The sequence below is a fragment of the Caretta caretta genome, chromosome 2 (assembly GCF_965140235.1).
Source record: "Caretta caretta isolate rCarCar2 chromosome 2, rCarCar1.hap1, whole genome shotgun sequence".
NCBI classification, from domain to species: Eukaryota; Metazoa; Chordata; order Testudines; family Cheloniidae; genus Caretta; species Caretta caretta.
The window spans coordinates 154541971-154561777 of record NC_134207.1 but is presented as its reverse complement, the minus strand read 5'-3'; the positions used below and the strand labels follow the sequence as shown (position 1 = coordinate 154561777).

At 43.2% G+C, this 19807-nt stretch overlaps 1 protein-coding gene across 3 annotated transcripts in view; it reads left to right on the top strand.

The window, feature by feature from the left end:
• Window positions 1-19807, top strand: part of LOC125631940 (dynein axonemal heavy chain 5) — a 286700-nt gene that overhangs the window by 8291 nt on the left and 258602 nt on the right. For all 3 annotated transcript variants that reach the window (XR_012667111.1, XM_048839434.2, XM_075125496.1), the window contains exons 4-8: window positions 927-1115; window positions 1217-1291; window positions 2999-3088; window positions 8141-8212; window positions 19191-19292. Coding sequence is in view for 2 of the 3 variants with exons in the window: in XM_048839434.2 (XP_048695391.2) it covers window positions 927-1115; window positions 1217-1291; window positions 2999-3088; window positions 8141-8212; window positions 19191-19292 (528 nt within the window). In the remaining variant the exon portion in view is untranslated. The remainder of the gene's footprint in view (window positions 1-926; window positions 1116-1216; window positions 1292-2998; window positions 3089-8140; window positions 8213-19190; window positions 19293-19807) is intronic.

The following is a 19807-nucleotide window of genomic DNA, read 5'->3' as shown; positions in this document are numbered from 1 at the left end:
AAGGGAATGCTCTGGTTGGTGGTTAAGATGGCTGTATGACTGCTTTATGCCAGAGGATCCTACAAACCAGAGGACCTGGCTCATTGGAATGAATCTTTACTTTTCATTTTTCTATGAGGTGTATATTTCTTCTTATAAAATTGGTAAAGATTTGCTATTTATTCCAAAATTTCTTCTTCACCATGTGCTTTCCTCCTTATTATACAGATCTGAAGATTGTTTAAAAATCCTTTGTCTGTGTGGGCTTTTCTCTTTCCATTTCTATTACAGTCCTTCTCTGAGCTACATCTGAAAGCCCAGTTAAACATGTTCCAGGGAGAAAGGAGAGCGAGGATGATGGTGATTTTGCTGTGGAGCTGTTTGTTTGTTTCTGTTGAGTAACACTCTTGCAATGGTAGTTCACAGTGCTGACAGTAGAGATGGGAATGGACCAAAAGCTGAGAAATGAACACTTAGAGGTTTGGAAGCTGGATTCCCAGAGTTCAGCATCTATGGATTAGGTCCAGTTTTGACATATGTTTTTATTGTGAATTTAGGTCTGAATACACCTCTATTTCTGGGGTGCAGATGTGAAGTTTTAATTGTACTGGCCCTATAATGTGTAATATTTTTGGCTTGGTGAGTTCCCTAGAACTGATGTTCCTCTCTTTTTTTTATTTAACTTTTTAATGGTATTTTCTTGTACAATGTTGTAGATATCAATCTATGCAGCTATTTGTATTACTGTAAAATAAGAACTTAAAAAACTTTTTAAAATGTGTTAAGAAGCATTTCACTAAGCCAAGTAATGTACCTTCCATCAAATCTCCCTGTTTAAAGAATTTTCGAAACTGTCTTAAAAAGCAACAGCATATGCTGCTTAAATGTTAAATGAGAAAAAGGGTGCTGAAAAATAATACATTTTCTAAAACATTTTTATCTTCTAGCCAAATGGGAAGAAAAATGTAGTGCTGTCCAGTGAAGCTAAGAAAGAATTGGCCAAGCAGGCCAAAGTCACCAAGGAGGAGAGAAGAGCTCAGTTAGACAACAGACACAAGTATTTGATATTAAGATTAGCAGATGGGATAGGCTTAAATGAACAGGAAGTAGAGGACTTTGTTATTTCTGATGAAAAGGTAATACTTATTTTGTATGTATTCAATGCTTCCTAAATTGCCATACATCAGATTTTTCTCAGAATATTTTATAATTAACTAGCACTATAATTTTGTTTTAGTTTCAGCTTGTAGGAGAATTCTTTGCGGAGAGCGGACTTAAAAAGTTACTTTTTTTTTACCAAGATGCATGGCAGGTATGTTTCTAGCATTACTGTTGCAAATAGCAAAGTTAGATTAAAACATTTTTGAAAGGCAATTTCATATTTATCAGAAAATCTTAAAGAGCATTCTCTTACATATACATTTGTATTTTCAAACCATAGGTCTAATTCTGCTCCCTCTGAAGTCACTGGCAAAATCCCCATTGACTTCAGTGGGAACTGGAGCAGCCTCTCTTGATATGGTATGGTACGGTTTGATTCTTAATCTCAGTAGAAAACAGAAGACTCAGAAATGGCCAAAAGAGGAAGTTATCAAGATTTCAAAAGGGATTGACTGTTCACTTTGGCAAACTGTTCACTATGATAAGGCACTCAAAAACTAGGGGAACTAATTGTGAAAACAGGAGACTTGGACCAACTATTTCATTCTTCCCCTCTGGTCTGAACCATGCCCAGCTCTAGTGACAGGGAAGCACTGATTCAAAAGAGTAGAAAAAACGAAAAATGTATCAGTTCCTGCTAAATCACAATGGCCCCCATGTTCTCCTCTATTACATACTATGGAGGGGAGCAAAGAAGCAGACTAAAGTAGTGGAGAGAGAGGGAGTGGTGCCCTTTACCATGTTTCTCCCTCCCTGGATGCTTATTAAAGCTCCCCCATTAATAGAGAGGGCCAAATCCCTAACCCCAACTAAGGTGATTTGGTGATGCTAGAGTGGCACAAAGGGACCTTAAAATTGCCCTAAAGGGGTAGCTGAGGATTCCTCCAGCTTACACTGGTTTTCTCCAAGTCCCTTCTGGTCCCCCAATACAGGGAGTATGTTGAGACCAGCTGGAGGCAAGAGGAAGCATTTGGGACTGTGAAGGGGAGAACTGGAATGTGATGCACTCCCTGTCAAAGGGAATGGTCCCTTGGGGATTGTTTTGGCTGATGTAAGTTAGAACAGCCCTGTTGCTGCTCTGACTGGTTCTGAAGACTGATTTGACCACTGTTACCGCAGGATCAATGGAGCTGTGAAGGTAACTTAGCCTCCTTTGCCTCCTCACCATCTCAGCTGCATTCTGTTCACCTGGTGCAGTAGGTAGGTTTGCAGGGATTGTTTTTGGGCAGCAAGAATGGTGATGGGGAGCTGTCACAATCTGGCACTACCTGGGGGTCTGGTGGATTTCAGAGCAGAAATCTACACAGCAGTAAATTTTGGTCAGACCTTTGCTTCTCCCCTTCTTCAGAGGGACTGGAAAGTAGTGTGTGCAAGCACAGTAAAGGTAGACAGTGACAGCACGGCTTGTGTGAGAGCTAAAGTTTTCAGAAGGAGGGATGCAAATGTTCCCTTGCACTTTCTCCAAGATCCACAAGGTTGGGCACTAAATTCTCCATGGATCCAGCAGATGTGTAAAGGTTCAGAGCTGTGCTCTCTGCTCTTTCCATGTGGCTTTGAACGATTTGTTCCAATGAAGGAGGCTTGCCTATGAAACATTGCAAGCTAAGTTTTCTGACATTTCCCCCCTCCTCCTCTGAGTTTTTCTGTGAGAGGGGAACTTTAAAACCAGTTTCAGGAGGCTTTGATTGTGCACTCGTTATTCAGATAAAACTGAGCCAAGGATTAGGTCTAGAGCTATGGATTCATCTCTGATTCAGAATAAACTATAGTTATAGTTCATACATTTAATTACATAATGATTAATAGTTTCTATGGAATTTTTATTTTAGTAACATCTTATTTATAATTTAATTGGCAGCAAAAGTCAAATGTTCCTTTGAGGACAGATGGGTCTTCCCCAAGTTCACTTTTGCAGAAGAAGTTATTTATTACCATGGGTTCTACCGAGGTATGATTCATTTATTCCTTATATTAAATTTGTGAATGCTTTCACGATGGAAAATGTGGTATACTGGTAAGCGCTAAATATTGTGCAATGTTAAAATAGCTTTATATAATTGTTAGATATACAATGTCTCCATAATTGCAAATTCTCCCACCAGATTATAAACTGAGACAGGAATTCTACAGGAAAGCTGACTTTGAAGGCAATGATGTTTAACAGGTTTCAGAGCTCATTGTCAGGAGGAGAGCTGGTCAAATAATTCATTGTTAATAGTATTGTAAGTGTTGGAAGTTTTTTTTAAACAAGTGCTTTTAATTCATGAATTATATTTTTCACTATTCCATCATTTCTAGTTTAGAGGTGGAACCCACAATAAAAAGAGATTTTTGTTCTTTAAAATGTACATATTTTTTGAGAATGTATATTTTAAAGGATAAAAATTTTGTATATTCTTCCAACAAAATAATTTTAGTTTTGATTCTATTCTATTCTATATAGGGAATATCTCCCCCATCACTGTAATATCGGAGCGTCTTCTATTAGTGCACTAAGTGACATTTGGGCTCAGGCTCCGAATAGCAGTTGTGGAGGTAAACAACTTAATTAGTTTTAAGCTGAACAAATTAATGAATGCAGTTTTGTGATGCGGTTGCTTGTGATGGTGGGGAGCAAGGTTCAACAGCTCTGGAGCTCACTTCTAAATTATATCTTATGTTCCTAAAGCTCATGCTTCAGGGTTTCAGCCTGCCACTAGCAGGAGTCAGGAAAGAATCACCCCAATGTATTCTGAGAGAGGTTTTTATCTTTTTCCTCTGCAGCACCAGGGATGGCCACAGCTGGAGATGGGACATTGGGTGGGGTAGGCCAGGACTCTGAGGTGGCACCAAGTATTCTCTCTCTCAGATGCTTGGCTGGCTGATTCTTGCTCATATGCTCAGTGTCTAACTGATCACCAGCTGTGAGTCAGGAAGGAATTTCCCCCCAGATCAGATTGGCAGTGATCTTTGGGAGGGGAGGGAGGTTGTATTTGTCTTCAGTGTGTGGGTGCAAGTCACTTGGCAGAAGTATCTGGATATATCTCCTTTAACTATTTCCCTGCCATTGTGGGGGCCTTGAGTACTGATGCATCTCAGTCCCCCCATTCTCTGTCTGTGGCACATAATTATCTAATCTCTTGTGGGTTGTAATACTTGCCTCTCGTTTCGATTGTTGAGTTTAGTCTGTGGGTGCTGGGTGGTGTTGGTGGTCTGTGTTATACACGAGGTCAGACCAGAATATCTGATGGTCCTGTTTGACCTCCTGTTTGACCTTAAACTCTATGATTTTGTCAGCAGGGTCCACATGATCATGTAGTGCGCAGCAGGTTAGTGTGGGGTAGATTTACACTCCGGCTTGTTGCAAACTAAGTGTTTGTGTAGACAAGCCCTCAGAAAAGGCATGTTAAAAAAGAGTGTCTTGCATTTGGAGTACTCAGTGGTGAGGTTTGTGATGATCTTTAATTCCTGGGGAACTATATTTGTGGACTTGGAGTACTGAAAGCACCAATTTCTTTGCTCAGCGATTAGAGAATTCTGCTGAACCAGCCCTTCCTGATGGAACTAGAAGAAAGCTCAAGCGTTTCATGAAAACCATTGGTGGCTTGGTGCTAACAAAGCTGTCGTTTCATACTGACTCAATTATGTTGTACAAATATAAGGTTATATTTCTAGAACTGATGCCTATATTAGATTACTCTTGTGTATATATTTTGCAGTGTTTAACAATACAATATGGGAATATGGCCTTATTAGCCCTTATACTTTCTCCGCCATGTAAATAAGCATTTGTTTAATACAGGTGAAAGCTGTATACTGAAAAGTCAAAACTTGAATTCTATCAATTTAAGATTTGTGTAGAGAATTCTGATAAATGTGAAAGTATTTAGCTCTGTGTATTGAAAGTAGTATATTTTTATCCATGCAATGCTATGTGCAGGCCACCAGCTCGTAGAGAAGTCTAAACCATGAAAGCTCAGCCTCTTGCACAGATGAGCTTTACCTTATTGCAGAAAGTCCTGCTGTGCCTAAGGAGTTGAGTAATGGTCCTCGTCCCGGAGCTTTAGCGATCTTTTAGATATGCTGTGCCCTGGCCATTGAGTGCCTTCAAGATAAGGACAGAGACCTTGGCTTAACGTTTTATGGGAAGCCAGGGTAGAGTGCTAAGGACAGGTATGATGGCCTGTGTTGCTGAGAAGATGCACTGCAGTGTTCTCTACTAGTTGGAGTTTCCTAATGGATGATGATTTCATGCCCACAGGGCTGGCCTTAGGGCTGGGCAAATGGGGCCCACGCCCAGGGGGCTGTAGCCAGGAGGTTGCCACAAGGGGCTCGAGCTTCCCTGGATGGCTGTGGCCAGACTCCTCTCTTCTCCGGCCCCTCCCCTGCGCTGGGCTGGTGGGCTTCTCCCGCCCCTCTGGCCTCTCCCTCACTGGCTCCTCAGCCAGCCAGCTGAGGGCTCTGGCTCTGCCCCAGCCCCGGGGAGCCCAGAGCAGCACAATCGGGGCTGGTCACTGGCAGCACGGCCCACTGCTTGCTGCCCAGAGCGGAGCCGAGTCCCTCCCTGCCTGCGGCCCCGCACTGCTCGGTCTCCGGCGGGTCCAGCCAGGCTTGGGCCAGGAGGAGCAAAACTTCCACATGAGTGGTGTGGGGGTGGGGAGCTGGGAGGCAGGGGGGGCTTAAAGTGACAGTGTGCTCACTGTCTCGCAAATTTCCCTAACACACACACACACAGGCTCTCACACCCACATACACACTGTCTCTCACAGTCCCCCAACACAGATTGTGTGTGTGTGTGTGTGAGACAGTCTCACACTCCTGAACATACACACTGGTTCTCACACAGTCTCACACACACACACACACACACACTGTCTGTCTCACACAGACTGGCTCTCACACCCCATACACTCTGCCTCTCTCAGTCCCCCAACACAGATTGTCACACACACACAGAGTCTCACACTCCCCAACACACACTCTGTCACACAGTCCCACAACACACACACACAGGCTCTCTGTCTCTCTCTCTCTCTCTCATACACATACACACTCTGTCACCCACCCACACACACATACTTGTTTTATTATTGTTGTTATTACTGCTTAGTACTTCCTGTCAAAATGCTTGTGGTGAGCCAGGAGTGGCTACGGGGCTGCAGGAGGGCCGCGGGCTCTGACATGATGCAGCCCCCATGTGACAGTGCAAAGCCTGCCTTGAGCCACAGGCCAAGTGCCAGGCACCACAGCAGTACAGAAGTAAGTGTGGCAATACACCATATACCATGCCACCCTTCCTTCTGCGCTTCTGCTTACAGTGGTCTAGGAATTTGCTAGTTGTAGCAGTTACGCATTGTGAGGTTATCTGATTAAAACATGACCATGTAGATCATTGTTGCAACCACTGTTATATATTTGCAACAAATCTTGTACAAAATGTGGCATGTATGAAAAGGTTATGGTTTGGTGAATATGTTTATGCTATTCGTATGCATGTATCATTTTTGTGTTTGAAGTTATGAGTATTGGCTCTATACCTGTATTTCAAATGTTTGCTCCTGGGGTAACACCCACAAGGTAGTTACCCAGCACATCTTAAAGGGACTAGTCAAACTAAGTGGCTCATCAAGGGAGACTTAACTCACAGTGGACCATAGGAGACACCCATCTACGTTGATTGGACTTTCCTGTGGACATTCCATATGAAGTATATGTAATGGCCCAGAGGTGATGGGGTGGGAGGAGCCCAGGGAGCCCGTAGGAGCCAAGGGTGATAGTGGGAGGTGGAGGGTGGGCACCAAAATACAAATTTGCCAAGGCCACCATATCCACTAAGGCCAGCCCTGCATGCCCAGATATATTGTATTGCTGCAGTCCAGCTGAAAGGTAGCAAAGGCATATAAGCTAAGGTCATGCGTTTGGGGTGGAGTCCAACTGGAGATTCATAGAAAGCGTTACCCATGGATGCTGCTTTGTGAGAACTTAGGGTCAGTGAAGAAACAAGAACACTCAAACTGTGGATTAAATTGTCCAATTATGGATCTATCCTTTAACCAAAGGTGACTGCATTATGCCTGCAAACTTTCAAAATGCTTTCCTCAACTCACCATATGAAAAGGAGGGAGGGAGAAAGAACAGAAGGGAGAGAAAGGAGTGAAAACATCCCCAGAATCCAAAACCTTTCTAGAAAACTGAAGTTTTTTGTTTCCAAAAAACTTTAACAAAATGTCATGTAAATTGTAATGGAACAAAATTTTCATTCAAATTTTCTGACTGGAAAATAAAACATTTGGACAAAAATCAATATTTTCTTGCGGAATTTTTTTTCACAAAACAACATTTTCTGACAGAAAAAACTTTTGTGCAAATATTTTTGACCATCTCTAGTTGCATATGTCTGTATGGTGTCTAGCACAGTCGGGCTCTCATCTTTGATTGGGGTTCCTAAGTATTATCATAATATAAATAAATAATAAAGAGAAACATGAAGCACAGAATTTTATTCAGATTTATAAGATTTTCATTTTATTTGTAAGCTCATTTAGCTGTAGATACTTGTAATTTATCCGAGTGTTGTCTGAGAAACTGATAGTCCAGTTTGCCCATGGTTCTAATCCACCAGGAAGGAAAAAGCTGATGTTAGACATTTAAAAATGTATTTGTATTGAAAAAAATACACTTTTAGGGATTTTTTAAAATTAAATAAATGGAAGGAAAGAATATTCCAAAATGGTTCATTCTGGCCTAAAAATACAATGAATCTATGAAAGTACTTGAAATGCTTGAAAATTGAACTTTTCCTCCGGTATGTTCAATGAATTAATGCCAGCTGAGAAACAAAGCTGAGTGATTGATATTTGAGAACCAGTTATTTGCCTATAAATGTACAGTAGTTTCAGGAAATAGTTTGTTAAATATTTTTTCGAGTAATTGATTTTCTTTATGATTTAGTTTTTGTCTCTTTCCAATTTGTTGAGTATATTATTTTTACTTGTATGTGTGTTATATGTCTTTTTTACAGGGCTTAACAGGAACTTGTGCATTTTTTCTAAGGACTACAGATAAAGCAATAACTACTGCAAATATCTCTCAGGTCAGGCAAAAATCAGATAATGTTTACAGCTTGCTTAAAATTTTGGATTTGATCCTACAAACCTTTACTCACACAACTAGTCTCAATGGAGTCAGATAAAGCAGCAGGGAGTATTTGCATGAAAAGGGCTACTTGGATATGTTAGGATGTTCCTTTATGATCTGGAAAAATATTTACAGCCTAGCAGTGTTCTGATGTGAATAATTATGCAGGTAGCTATTCACAGGATTTATGATGAACATCAGCAAAGGTGTAATGACCCATTGTATGAGTAACATTCCCTTATTTTCCTAAGTGAAAATGTAAAATTCAATAGAGAAATGTTTAAGGGCCTAAATCTGCAGACTTTACTCATATGACTAATTCTTACTTGTGCAAGTAACCCAAATAAAGTAAATGGGGCTGATCACATGAGTAAGGGTTGTGAGATGAGGCCTAAGTCCAGAATCATAATCAGAGGATTAAGGAAGGATACTTGGGATTCAGGCCCAGACGTCTAAGCCATGGTGAGCAAACTTTTTGGCCTGAGGGCCACATCTGGGTATAGAAATTATATGGCTGGCCATGAATGCTCATGAAATTGGGGGTTGGGGTGTGGGAGCAGGTGAGGGCTCTGGCTGGGGATGCAGGCTCTGGAGTGGGGCCAGAAATGAGGAGTTGAGGGTGCAGGAGGGGGCTCGGGGCTGGGGCAGGAGGTTGGGGTGCAAGCTCTGGGGTGGGGTTAGGGATGAAGGGTTTGGGGTGCAGGAGGGGGGGAGGGGGATCAGGGCTGGGGCAGGGGGTTGTGGTGCAGGAGGGGCTCAGGGGTGCAGGCTTTGGGTGGCGCTTACCTCAAGCAGCTTCTGGAAGCAGCAGCATGTCCTCCCTCTGGCTCCTACGTGGAGGCATGGCTAGGCGGTTCTGCGTGCTGCCCCATTTGCAGGCGCCACCCCCACAGCTCCCGGAAGCAGCGGCATGTCCCCCTCCAGCTCCTACTGCCAATGGGAGCTGCAGACCCAGCACTTGGGGCGGGGGCAGTGTGCAGAGCCCCCTGGATTCCCCTATGTGTAGCAGCCAGACAGGGGACATGCCGCTGCTTCCGAGAGCCACGTGGAGCCGGGCAAGCCCCAGACCCTGCTCCCCAGCAGGAGCTTAAGAGCTGGATTAAAAGGTCTGACACGCTGGACATGGCCTGTGGGCTGCAGTTTGCCCGCCCCGGTCTAAGCAGACTCAACACAGCAGTGAGTCAGTGAGACACTAAGTTTATAGGTAGGCGAGGAGATCAATATTTTGGAATGCACTTGGAGGAAACAGTGAAGTAGACCTATCTGGGGTAGGGAGGAACAGTTGTTTTGAGAGAGATTAGGATAAATGAGTGAATGGAGTCTGAGAAAGCAGCTCCATGATGTGAGAACATGAAGTTTTGGTGTTTCCAGGCCCCATTTAATCTTTACTCACAAGTCAGAAGGACCCCAAATAGGAATAAATCATTAGAATTCAGGAATAAAGAGAGTTCTGCAGGATGTAGCTACTGAAGCTCCTGAATTTAGTTTTTCTAAAAGCCAAGAAATATACAAGAATACCAGCAAATATCGTAGATTGCCTTCACCCTAATAAAATATTATGTGATTTATAACAGTGCCATTACAGAGAAGAAGAGGGAGAGAGACATTTTCAGCAGAAATTTGAAAAAGGAGTTGAGGATGCTCAGCATAACTCAGGATTGTGTCCCTTCCCCTCCGCCCCCACCACTGATTTCAATAGAAGCACGTTTCTGGCTCTAAGGCCATCTTTCAAAACAATAATTAAACTTATGTTAGCTTAAGTATTTGCTTAACTTTAAGTGCTTTTCTGAATAGGAATGGACTTAATTTTGTGCTTAAATGCTCAAGTATTTTGCTTGACCAGGGCCTAAGTTAGCACACAAGTTAGGTGAAATTGTGGCTTTGTTTCTTTAATAATTTTAAATTGTTTTTGTATTTTGTTTTTGACAATTTAAAATTAATTGATGATTTATTTTTGCTTTTAAAACAAGGTGGTGTGACTATTTACTTTAAATTGTTTAATTTACCCCTCATCTTGAATCTGGGTGCATTAAACATCTGTGCCCCAATCCTGCAAACAATTATGCATGTGTTTAAATTTAGTCACATGAGTAGGCACCCTACTAATGTGAGTAAAACTATGCATGTGTTTAAATGTTTGCAGGATCAAGTCTTGATAACACACAAACACAAGCGTTACTAACAATTGGTTGCAAGCCTTGCTTTTCTCTACTCACTGTCAATGCAAGTTCTTTTACAGCTGCACAACCAAATTATGCAAACAACAACTTGAATAGATGCACCTTTAAAAACATTTTGAAATAGATATTCCCTAAAACTAAAAGCAAGATATAATTCAAAGCATATCCCTACCCTATACAGCAAAATACAATTAAAATATTTCAAAACCTTTGGAGGGGTTGTCATTTTCAGGAAACACTGCAATAGCTTTATAAAGGGAATCCAAACATGCCAAATTTAACATACAAAAATAAAAAAAGAGAGAGTGAGAGTCTATACTCTTCCGAACTATTGATACATTTATTTTTGTAAAAGCTGATGAATTCTTTTGCACAGCTTCTTTCCTCATTCATCACTTATGGATTAATGCCCCCCACCCATGGACTTCAGGAGTGGTCCAGCGTTGCTGCTGGAGACTCTAGGACTATGCCCATCCTTCATCTGTGACTACCAGATTTTCTGCCTTTGGCAGTAGAGCAAGTTGATGGTTTAGTTTCTCCCAACTATTTTATTTTATTTTTTATTATTTTAATTGTTACAGTGGAGTCGCATCTTACACGGGGGTTAGGTTCTAAAGTCAGCGCGTAAGGCGAAAATCATGTATAGTCAAAACTACCCTTGAAAATCCCTTAAATTGCCCATAAAGTACAGTATACTGTACATGGTTTTGTGTATACAATCCTGTACAGTAATATGTATAAATGTATAATGTATACAGTAATGTACAGCATATAATAAAGAGTACATATGCAAAATATAATTTTACAGTACTGTATTTTTAATTACAGGGGGTAATTACAGGGGGTCGTCAGGGCTTCATGCCGATCCAGGAGACGGAGGTGACTGAGAGCTTGGGTGACGGAGAGCGAGTCATAGACGAAGTGGTTGGCTCTGGTTCAGCTTGAGAAGTTGTAGGCTCATCTGCTGCTGGTCGTTTTCCCTTGAAAAATATGGTGATCGGCAACTGTCGCTGTTGTCTGTTGAGCTGCTCAAACATTTCTTGATACGGTCTCAAATCGTCCGTAATTCTACGTGTGATTTTGAGGCTTCGTTCCATAGAGAGATCGTATTCAGAAATTAAATCATTCAAGTGTTTCGCTGCTTGGAACACTTCAGCAAATTTATGAAGATTCCAACTTGCTGGCTCTTTCTGTTTGTCATCATCATCGTCATCTTCTGTAAACGATTTTATCTGTTCCTCTAACTCTTCGTTAGTCAAAGTTTCTCTATGGCTCTCAATTAATTCTTCAATTTCTTCCTCAAGGATGTTGATGAAGCCATCACCACTCACTTGCCTGGCCACCTGAACAATGTGTTTCACTTCTTTGTCAATGGTCGGGAAACTCTTAAAATCATTCACACATTCTTTCCATAGGTTTCGCCAACAAGCATTGACTGTTTCAGGCTTGATTGTATCCATTGCCGGTTTAATATAAGTGATGCAATCGGCAATGTTGAAGGACTTACAACACTCCATCACATTAAGATTGGGATCAGCATCCATAGTGCTACGTATCCGTGAGAACATAAGCCTCATGTATGTGGCCTTGAAATAGCGAATCACGCCTTGGTTGAGAGGTTGGAGGATGGAGGTGGTATTGGGGGGCGAAAGACGATTTCAGCGTTGTTATGTGCAAACTGGAGTGCCGCAAGGTGACCAGGAGCATTGTCTACGATCAGCAACCCTTTAAAGTCAAGTCCTTTCTCTTCAAGGTACCGCTTGACCTCTGGAATGAAACACTTGTGGAACCAATCCAGAATAATGCTGCCGTCACCCAAGCCTTTTTATTTGATTGCCAGAACACAGGCAGGAGATTTTTGTTCTTGCCTTTTAAGGCATGGGGATTTGCAACCCTGTAGAGCAAGCCCAGCTTTATTAAATGCCCAGCCACATTACCACAAAACAACACAGTCACACGGTCTTTAGCTGCTTTGAAGCCAGGGGCTGGTCTTTCTGATTTTGAAATGTAAGTGCAGTTGGGCATTTTTTTTCCAGAGGAGCCCAGTCTCATTAGCATTAAAAACTTGTTCCGGAAGATAGCCCTTTTCTTCTATGATTTTCTTTTAATTGTTTGGGGTAGGCTTTTGCTGCCTCTTCATTGGCAGATGCAGCTTCATAAGTAGTATGCACATTTTTGAGGTTGAAGCAGTTCCTAAAACTGTTAAGCCAACCTTTGCTGGCTTTGAATTCCTTCTCATCAGAAGGCTGTTCCTCTTCGGCGGGTGGTTTGAACAGCGCGTAGAGGCTAAGAGCCTTTTCTCGCAACGTGTTGCCATTGATAGGTACACATTTACGGTTCATGTCTTCCAGCCATAAGTTTAATGCCTTTTCAGTCTTCATTAAAGTCTTATCATGCACCTGGCTCATCACCTGAGCAGTTATTGGAGCACTTGATGCCACGGCTTGATGAATTTCTTTCCCTCGAATCTTGATGGCATGGATGCTAGATTTATTGAGGCCATATTTACGCGACACATTGGAGACCGACATACCGTCTCTCAATAAGTCCAGTACAGCCAGTTTTTCCTCCAGCTTTGGAACAGATCACTGTTTCTTCGGTTGAGCACCAGATGAAGTAGTTGGCTTCCGTTTAGGGGCCATGTTGTATAAAAATATGTATCTTTAAACACTAGAATCACATTCAGCGCCGCGAGATGCTCACACTATGAGAGGCATGCGGGAACTGAGACCGACTGAGGGAACAGCAGATTCACATCTCCCATCTCACGCTCACTCTGGGGCATACGCCCATTGAGTGGAATGGTGGGCGGAATTGCCCAAACTATTTATAGGTATCTTCTTCTTCTTCTTCTTTTTTTTTTTGCCGAGCGCGTATAGTTGAATTTGCGTAAGTTAAATGCGCTTATGATGCGACTCACCTGTATTAATTTCTGTTCAGTAGTGATTTATAATCTTCCTTCCTTCCTCTGCCTCCTCCCCTGGATGGAGTAAAGACCAATGTGATGGTCTCAGCCACCTAGATCCGGCACTGCAGTGCCTCCCTGCTGGACTCCTCTTCCTCCACTTAGGTATGGCAGAGCTATCCTGCAAACACCAGGCTAAATCTAAGCAGTGTTCCCTGTGTGAGGCAGCTTTTACAAGATCTACAGAGGGTTTACTAAGCTCTGCCTGTTCTCAGCCAGCCGACCCTCACACTGCCAGAGCACAGAGCTTAGAGTCAGACAGGCATGTCAGGTCCCCATCCTGGCCTGAGGAACAGTGACTCCACCATGAAAAAGCCTGATCGGGAGCCTCTGAGCTTTTGGTCAGGGAATATAAGGACAAGGAAGACGCTATCCGGGCAGCTCACTGGGTAAGTCCTGCAACAGACCTGGCTGAAGGGGGAAAATGTCACTGAAAGGACCCAAGGTCTCCCCCAGATACTGAAGTGGGTCCTTGACTCCCTCAGGAACGAAGCATGGCTCCTAATCTGCTCCTCTTCCTCTCACTGTGAATCAGGAGATTCTCATTGTACTCAGGGATAAGTGCTCCAAACCCCAGAGACTCTGCGTCACAAAAAGGAAAAACAAATGTGTCCTTCCCAAGGCAGCAATTCATATTCTTAAATGAACACGTGAGGTGAAGATCAGGGGTTAAACCCCCTTTCCTTTGCCTTCCCTCCAGAAGGAGTGTTTTCTGGGGCTTTTCTCCTATACACAGGCTCTCACAGTGCACTGAATAAGGCTCACCAGCCTTTGCCCCCTGCAGTATGTCTGGGTTTGCAGAAAAGCCTGGCCCTCTTGTGCAGCCCTGCCTCAGACTGCAGCATAATTGGAACTGTGCCTGGCTGGCTCTCAACCCAAGGATCCTCTCTGTCACAGACAAGGGTTCGGGTTTAGGCAGCAGTGGAAGGGGATTTGTGCCTTGTGATCAGCCATAAACCTTTGCTCTGCCAAGGAAAAGGGCTGAGTCTGAAAGGCAGGGAAAGCTCTCTGTCTTGCTGATCACCCCATATCTGCTCCACAGGATGGCTTGACAAGCAAAAGGAGTATTTGAGGCGATGTCTGACCAGAACAGAGGCACATGCGGACTCTGTTCCCAGGGCCATCTTTACCCATATGCAAAGTACGCAGCTGTGTAGGACACCAGGAAATTTGGGGCATCACATTGCCCCAGATTTCCTGGTGCCCTACGCACCTGCGTGCTGCTCCAGTGGCCAGCCCAATACCCCGGGGCAAGCTGAGCCGCCCAGGATAGCTGCCCCCGCCCCTGCTCCACCTCTTCCCCATGGTCCCTGCTCTGCCTGAGCCCCACCCCCACTCCACCCCTTCCCCAAAGCTCCCACACCTGCCTCTTCCCACCCCTGCTTCTCCCCAGCCCCGCCCCCACTCCACCCCTTCCCTTGAGCTACATCCCGGGGGACTGCAGCAAGGGTCAGGCATGCCCTGCACTCACCGGGCGGCAGGAAGTGGATTGACCCGCCCCAGCCCGCTCGGCTCCGCCGGCTCCCACCTGCACCCCTGGTGAGTGCGGGGCGGGCTCCGCTGCCGGCTCATGCTGGGGAGTGATTTCCTCCCTGTCCCTGAAGCCTGCTCTTGCCCCCCACCCCCGTGGCGGGGCTGCGTAGGGCCCCAAAATGTCTAGGGATAGCCCTGTCTGTTCCCACAGAGGTGCACCATCATGGGATTATAGAGGGGTAAATGAGAAATCCCTTCCTATGTTCAAAATGATCCTGATTTACTGAGTAAAGTCCTGAGCAGTACTAGGTTGTTTCTGCAGTACTTACTTGCATGCTAACCAGCCTGAGGGAACAGGCAGGCAGGCTTTCAGGATCCCAGAGATATCTAGCAAATTACTTACACAATTGAGGTATTTGGTCCATTACCCCTCCTTGGTTGGGTGGTCTTGAGGTCATGTTGAATAGCATACTACCTCTTCCCTGTAAAAAGCCAGGGGAAGTACCACAGATGCACCGCCAACCCCCTCAACAAAACTGTCCCTGCTCTTCCAAGACAGGGTGCCAGTGTTCTGCAAGGAACTCATTAATATTAATAAAACATCTTCTCTGTCAAGCATTATTAAATACACTGTTTCACGTAGATGCCTCCTTGAGAACCCTCATAACATCCAAATGAGGCCATCTGATTAAAACCAAATGTTAAACTAAAACCTCATATAAAACCAAAGAAATGGTATAAGTTTGAGTAGCCTAATGTTGGTGCAGCTGTAGCTCTACAGGTGAAAGACACAGTCACATCCTCAGAAAGGGACTCCTTCCAAAATGCCTATAGACCATCAAACTGATGCCACACTGCACAGCAATTTCAAAGCTTCAGTTAAAGATCCTTGATGTGATTTGTGATGTGCAATGGTTTCCAACTTGATGGGTACAAAGAAGCCATGTTACACTCAGGACAGCAATCAGTCATCCTAAACAGATACCTTTTGCATCCAAACTTACAGGTGAGGGACCATTTGGGGAAACATCAGTAACTTAGAGTGCACAGAGACTTCAGTCTTCGTTATCAATGCCAGCAGGGCAATCCGTTGGTCTCTACCAACACCAATGGTATCCAAGAAGGGACTCTTCCCCTGGCAGAGCGAAAAATCAGGAGCAGAAGTTTCGAAAGAAATCTAAATATATTTTCCTCCAGAACAAAAAAATTGTCAGCATGACAAAGACAAAGAGCATTTGTGAATGAGAGCTCACAGTTCCTGTACAAGACTCTTCCTTCTTATCCATCCTTTGTACCTAGAGCCTTAAGAAATAGCTGGTAGTAATCACAGCAAGGGACAGGTCATAATTTACACACTTCTACTCCATGTATAGACAACATAACAATCAGTAGCCTGTCCTGAGAAACAGACCCATTCATTACTGGGCAGCTGCTGTAAAGGATTTGTAGCTACCACTTCTTCAAAATCAAGAAGAGATTTTAATCCCAATGCTGAGAGTTGCTCAGAGGGGTCAAAACAGACGAGGATCTGGCCATAATTTTACCACGATGGTAGAGATTAGCAAAGAACCAAAACTTCATTGCATCAGTCATTTCAGGGCCGTGGTCCATTCATAGCCAATTGTTTTCAATGGCTAGGATTGCTCATGTCTTGTGTTGGCTTCATTCCTGAGTGGATCTTTCAAAATGTGCCTGCAGAAATTCCTTCTGAAGACATGGAGCTATGCACTTGATGCAATGCAAAATTAGGTGTCATTCTCAGATCACATCCAAATGTCCCTTTGTGGGTAGGTAAGTACAAACACACTGAAAGGCAACCCGATTTTTACTCTAGACTCTTGCATACTCACTGTGGGCACAAGCTTCCCAGGATGGGGAGCTTACTTGGAAGACAAATTTCCAAAGTCTCAGAGAGTGAACTAAATGGTTCACTTTGACATCTCTATCAGTGGCATGTATGAACAAGAACACCTCTCCCATTGTGGCCATATGGTTCAGAGCAATTGGCCACAGAGTCCAATATATTGACTGTGACCGTGGCCTGTATCAGCTGCATCAGTAGACGGTGCAAAAAACTATGCAGTGCGCAGTTACAATACCCTCAAGGGAAGAGAAGTCACCTACTTTCCATTAGAGGTTGGCTTATAATTGAGGCATGAATGTTTATATCCCTTCCAAAACTAGGTCAGACTTCTCTGTGGCAAAGGAAATAGTTTTCTGAGCAGAGAAGGATCTGCAACCTTTCAAGATAGTTCACATGAAGGATACAGAAAAGAAGGAAAAGGGAGAGTTAAAGTCCTTCTCCCCATCCTTACTGGCCTAGAAGGTGCTTTGGACTTGCTAAATAGCCAGGAACCACATACTGTACCTTCAGAAAAGGCCAAACCTCTTGAAACAGGAACTTCTTCATCTAGACCAGGAACATCTACACTTAACAGCCTGGGCATCAGAAGAGAAGCGTAGTTCAGCATGGATTCTCCATTAACCTCAGAATCAGTTTGGTATCCAGACAGAACCGGGATATTTCACTCACTGATCTGCTCAAATTTCCATTTCTGATGTGAGGGAAAACAGAAAGCTCTTTGGGACAGGGACTGCCTCTTTGTGCAGTGCTCAGCAAAACGGGGCCTTGGCCTCCAGATGCTGCTATACTGAAGTGAGCTGTAGCTCACGAAAGCTTATGCTCAAATATATTTGTTAGTCTCTAAGGTGCCACAAGTACTCCTTTTCTTTTTAATAATAGTCACAATTATTGATCTCAGCTACACTAGAGTTTCTCCAGAATGGTTGGTTGGATTCCTATAACCAAGCACCGTAGAAACACGGTATCAGCCCTAGCAGTGATCTGTAGGTAGGCACATTGGACTCTTCATTTGAGTATCTTAAAATGCCACAATTAATCAGAATGACAGATTAGACAAGCCTATGATTAGCCTTTCTAGTCCCCATTACCTCCAAAAGCAGATTTTGGAATTAATTCCTGTATCTGTACAAGAACCATGTTGTTGTTGTCATGAGCAAAAGGCAGTTGTTATAGCATTCTGCCCATGGTAAGTTCTTTGCACAATTCCTGCAAAATAGCTCTCCCATCATTTTGTTCTAACCCCTGATGCTGATTTGATAGGCTGTGACATAAATGAGCATTGCTAGTATGCTGTTCATCTCATTCCATCCAAAATGTCATGGCCTTAGGGCCTGAAAGTTGCTTCAGGCAAGATGTTACAATCCTGCATCAGTTGACATGCTAGGCATCGGTGAAAGTATTTGCAGAAATCTCTTGGGCATTGGAAAAGAGGTGTACGAGCCTCATCTGAGACAGAGTTGCAACATAAGTTTCCATTTCTCTGCAGAGGCATCCTTTGGTAGGAAGGTGCTACTAGGTTGGTTCCTACATAACTCCTTTGTGTACAAAGATCTTGCTTTATATGGTGGGGGGGGGGGGGAGAGTCCATTCCGGCCTGCAATTCTACTATAATAATAATTAAAACACTTCTAATCTTTCCCCTATTACGTCTTTGAATCGTTGCTTGCTACTTCCTATTAGATGAATGAGGAGAAAAACTGTGCAACAGAATGAAAAATTTCTTACCTGATCATTTTATTTCTGTCAGCAGCTTCTCTCTGAGTTCAGTCCATCCTAGTAGTGTGGAAATGACAAGAATACTTTTTTCTGTACAGAAAGATTTAGAAATATAATTCTCTTAAGGTTTGTCATGGGATTCACTCACCACTGTGGCACCTCCTGCTGGCTATCTCGGGGATTAGCACTGCTAGCTGGTGTGCCCTCTTCTGGTGGTGCCTCACTTGTCATTGTCACCGCCTGCAAACCTGCCTCAGTCCAAGTACAGCAGCATCCTCTTCATGACTCAACTCGTGGTATCACTGTTCCCTGCCCAGCCTCTGTAGGCTGCTTTTAACCCCTTCTCTGCCAGTGTGGAACAGATGCCCCATCACAAGTTTATTTAATACATTATATCAAGTTATTGTCTTAATGCTAATAATTGGTTGCTGGAGCACCTCTATCTTTGGAAAAACTCTTCTGGTGACTTGAGCCGAAGGGTGTGTCTTAGTCCTGGAGCTTCCAGCAATAACATTGAGCTGCCTCCAAATTCCACAGTGGAGATCATGAACACATTAGTGATGAATGACGAGAGAAGCTGCTAACAGAATATTATTAGGTAAGAAATTTCTCATTCCTAGAAGTTTAGGTTATAGTCTATTTACATCCATCTTAAATGTGTCTGAAGTTCACTCGGTCACAAAACTGCAGAAGTTTCATTTAAATGCATTCTGTTAACTATTTTTTCCCCCCAAAGGAGGTGAATTTTGGAATGTTTGATTGTACTAATGGAAATATCCTTCAGGGCCTGGAAATTTTCTTGGCCCAAGTCATGGTACCAGCACTTAAATCTCAGCAGGTAAATAATCAGTATCTTTTCTTAACAAACCTCTTTTGAGTTATGTCTAATAGCTGTTTCTATCTCAGTTGTAAATCAGATGAACTAAAACAAAAGTGTCTGTCAAAGGGAACAGAGAACGATATAAAGGTCTAAATTAGGATGTGCACAGGTCCTGACATTTTTATCTGGGAGTCTGAAATTCATATTTCATATTCATTGTTCATATTTAAAAATACCACAACTTAAAAATAGCATAATAAGGTATGCATGATAAAGCAAGAGAATAACAGTGAGTGTGATGCTAGGGTAAGCTCGAGTAAAAAGAAGTGTCAATTTCTCTTAGTTGCAACATAGGTAGGCCCATGATTTAATCCAGAGACGTTTACAGTTAGAGGGTCTTCAGCACTTTAGCACAGCCTGCAAGCCCCAGCCTACTAGAATTTTTCTGGTTTTGTGGGTCTGTCCAGGGGTCCTGATTTGGTCTGTTGAAACTAGAAATGGGACCAAATTAAAACCCAGCATCTGAATAACTT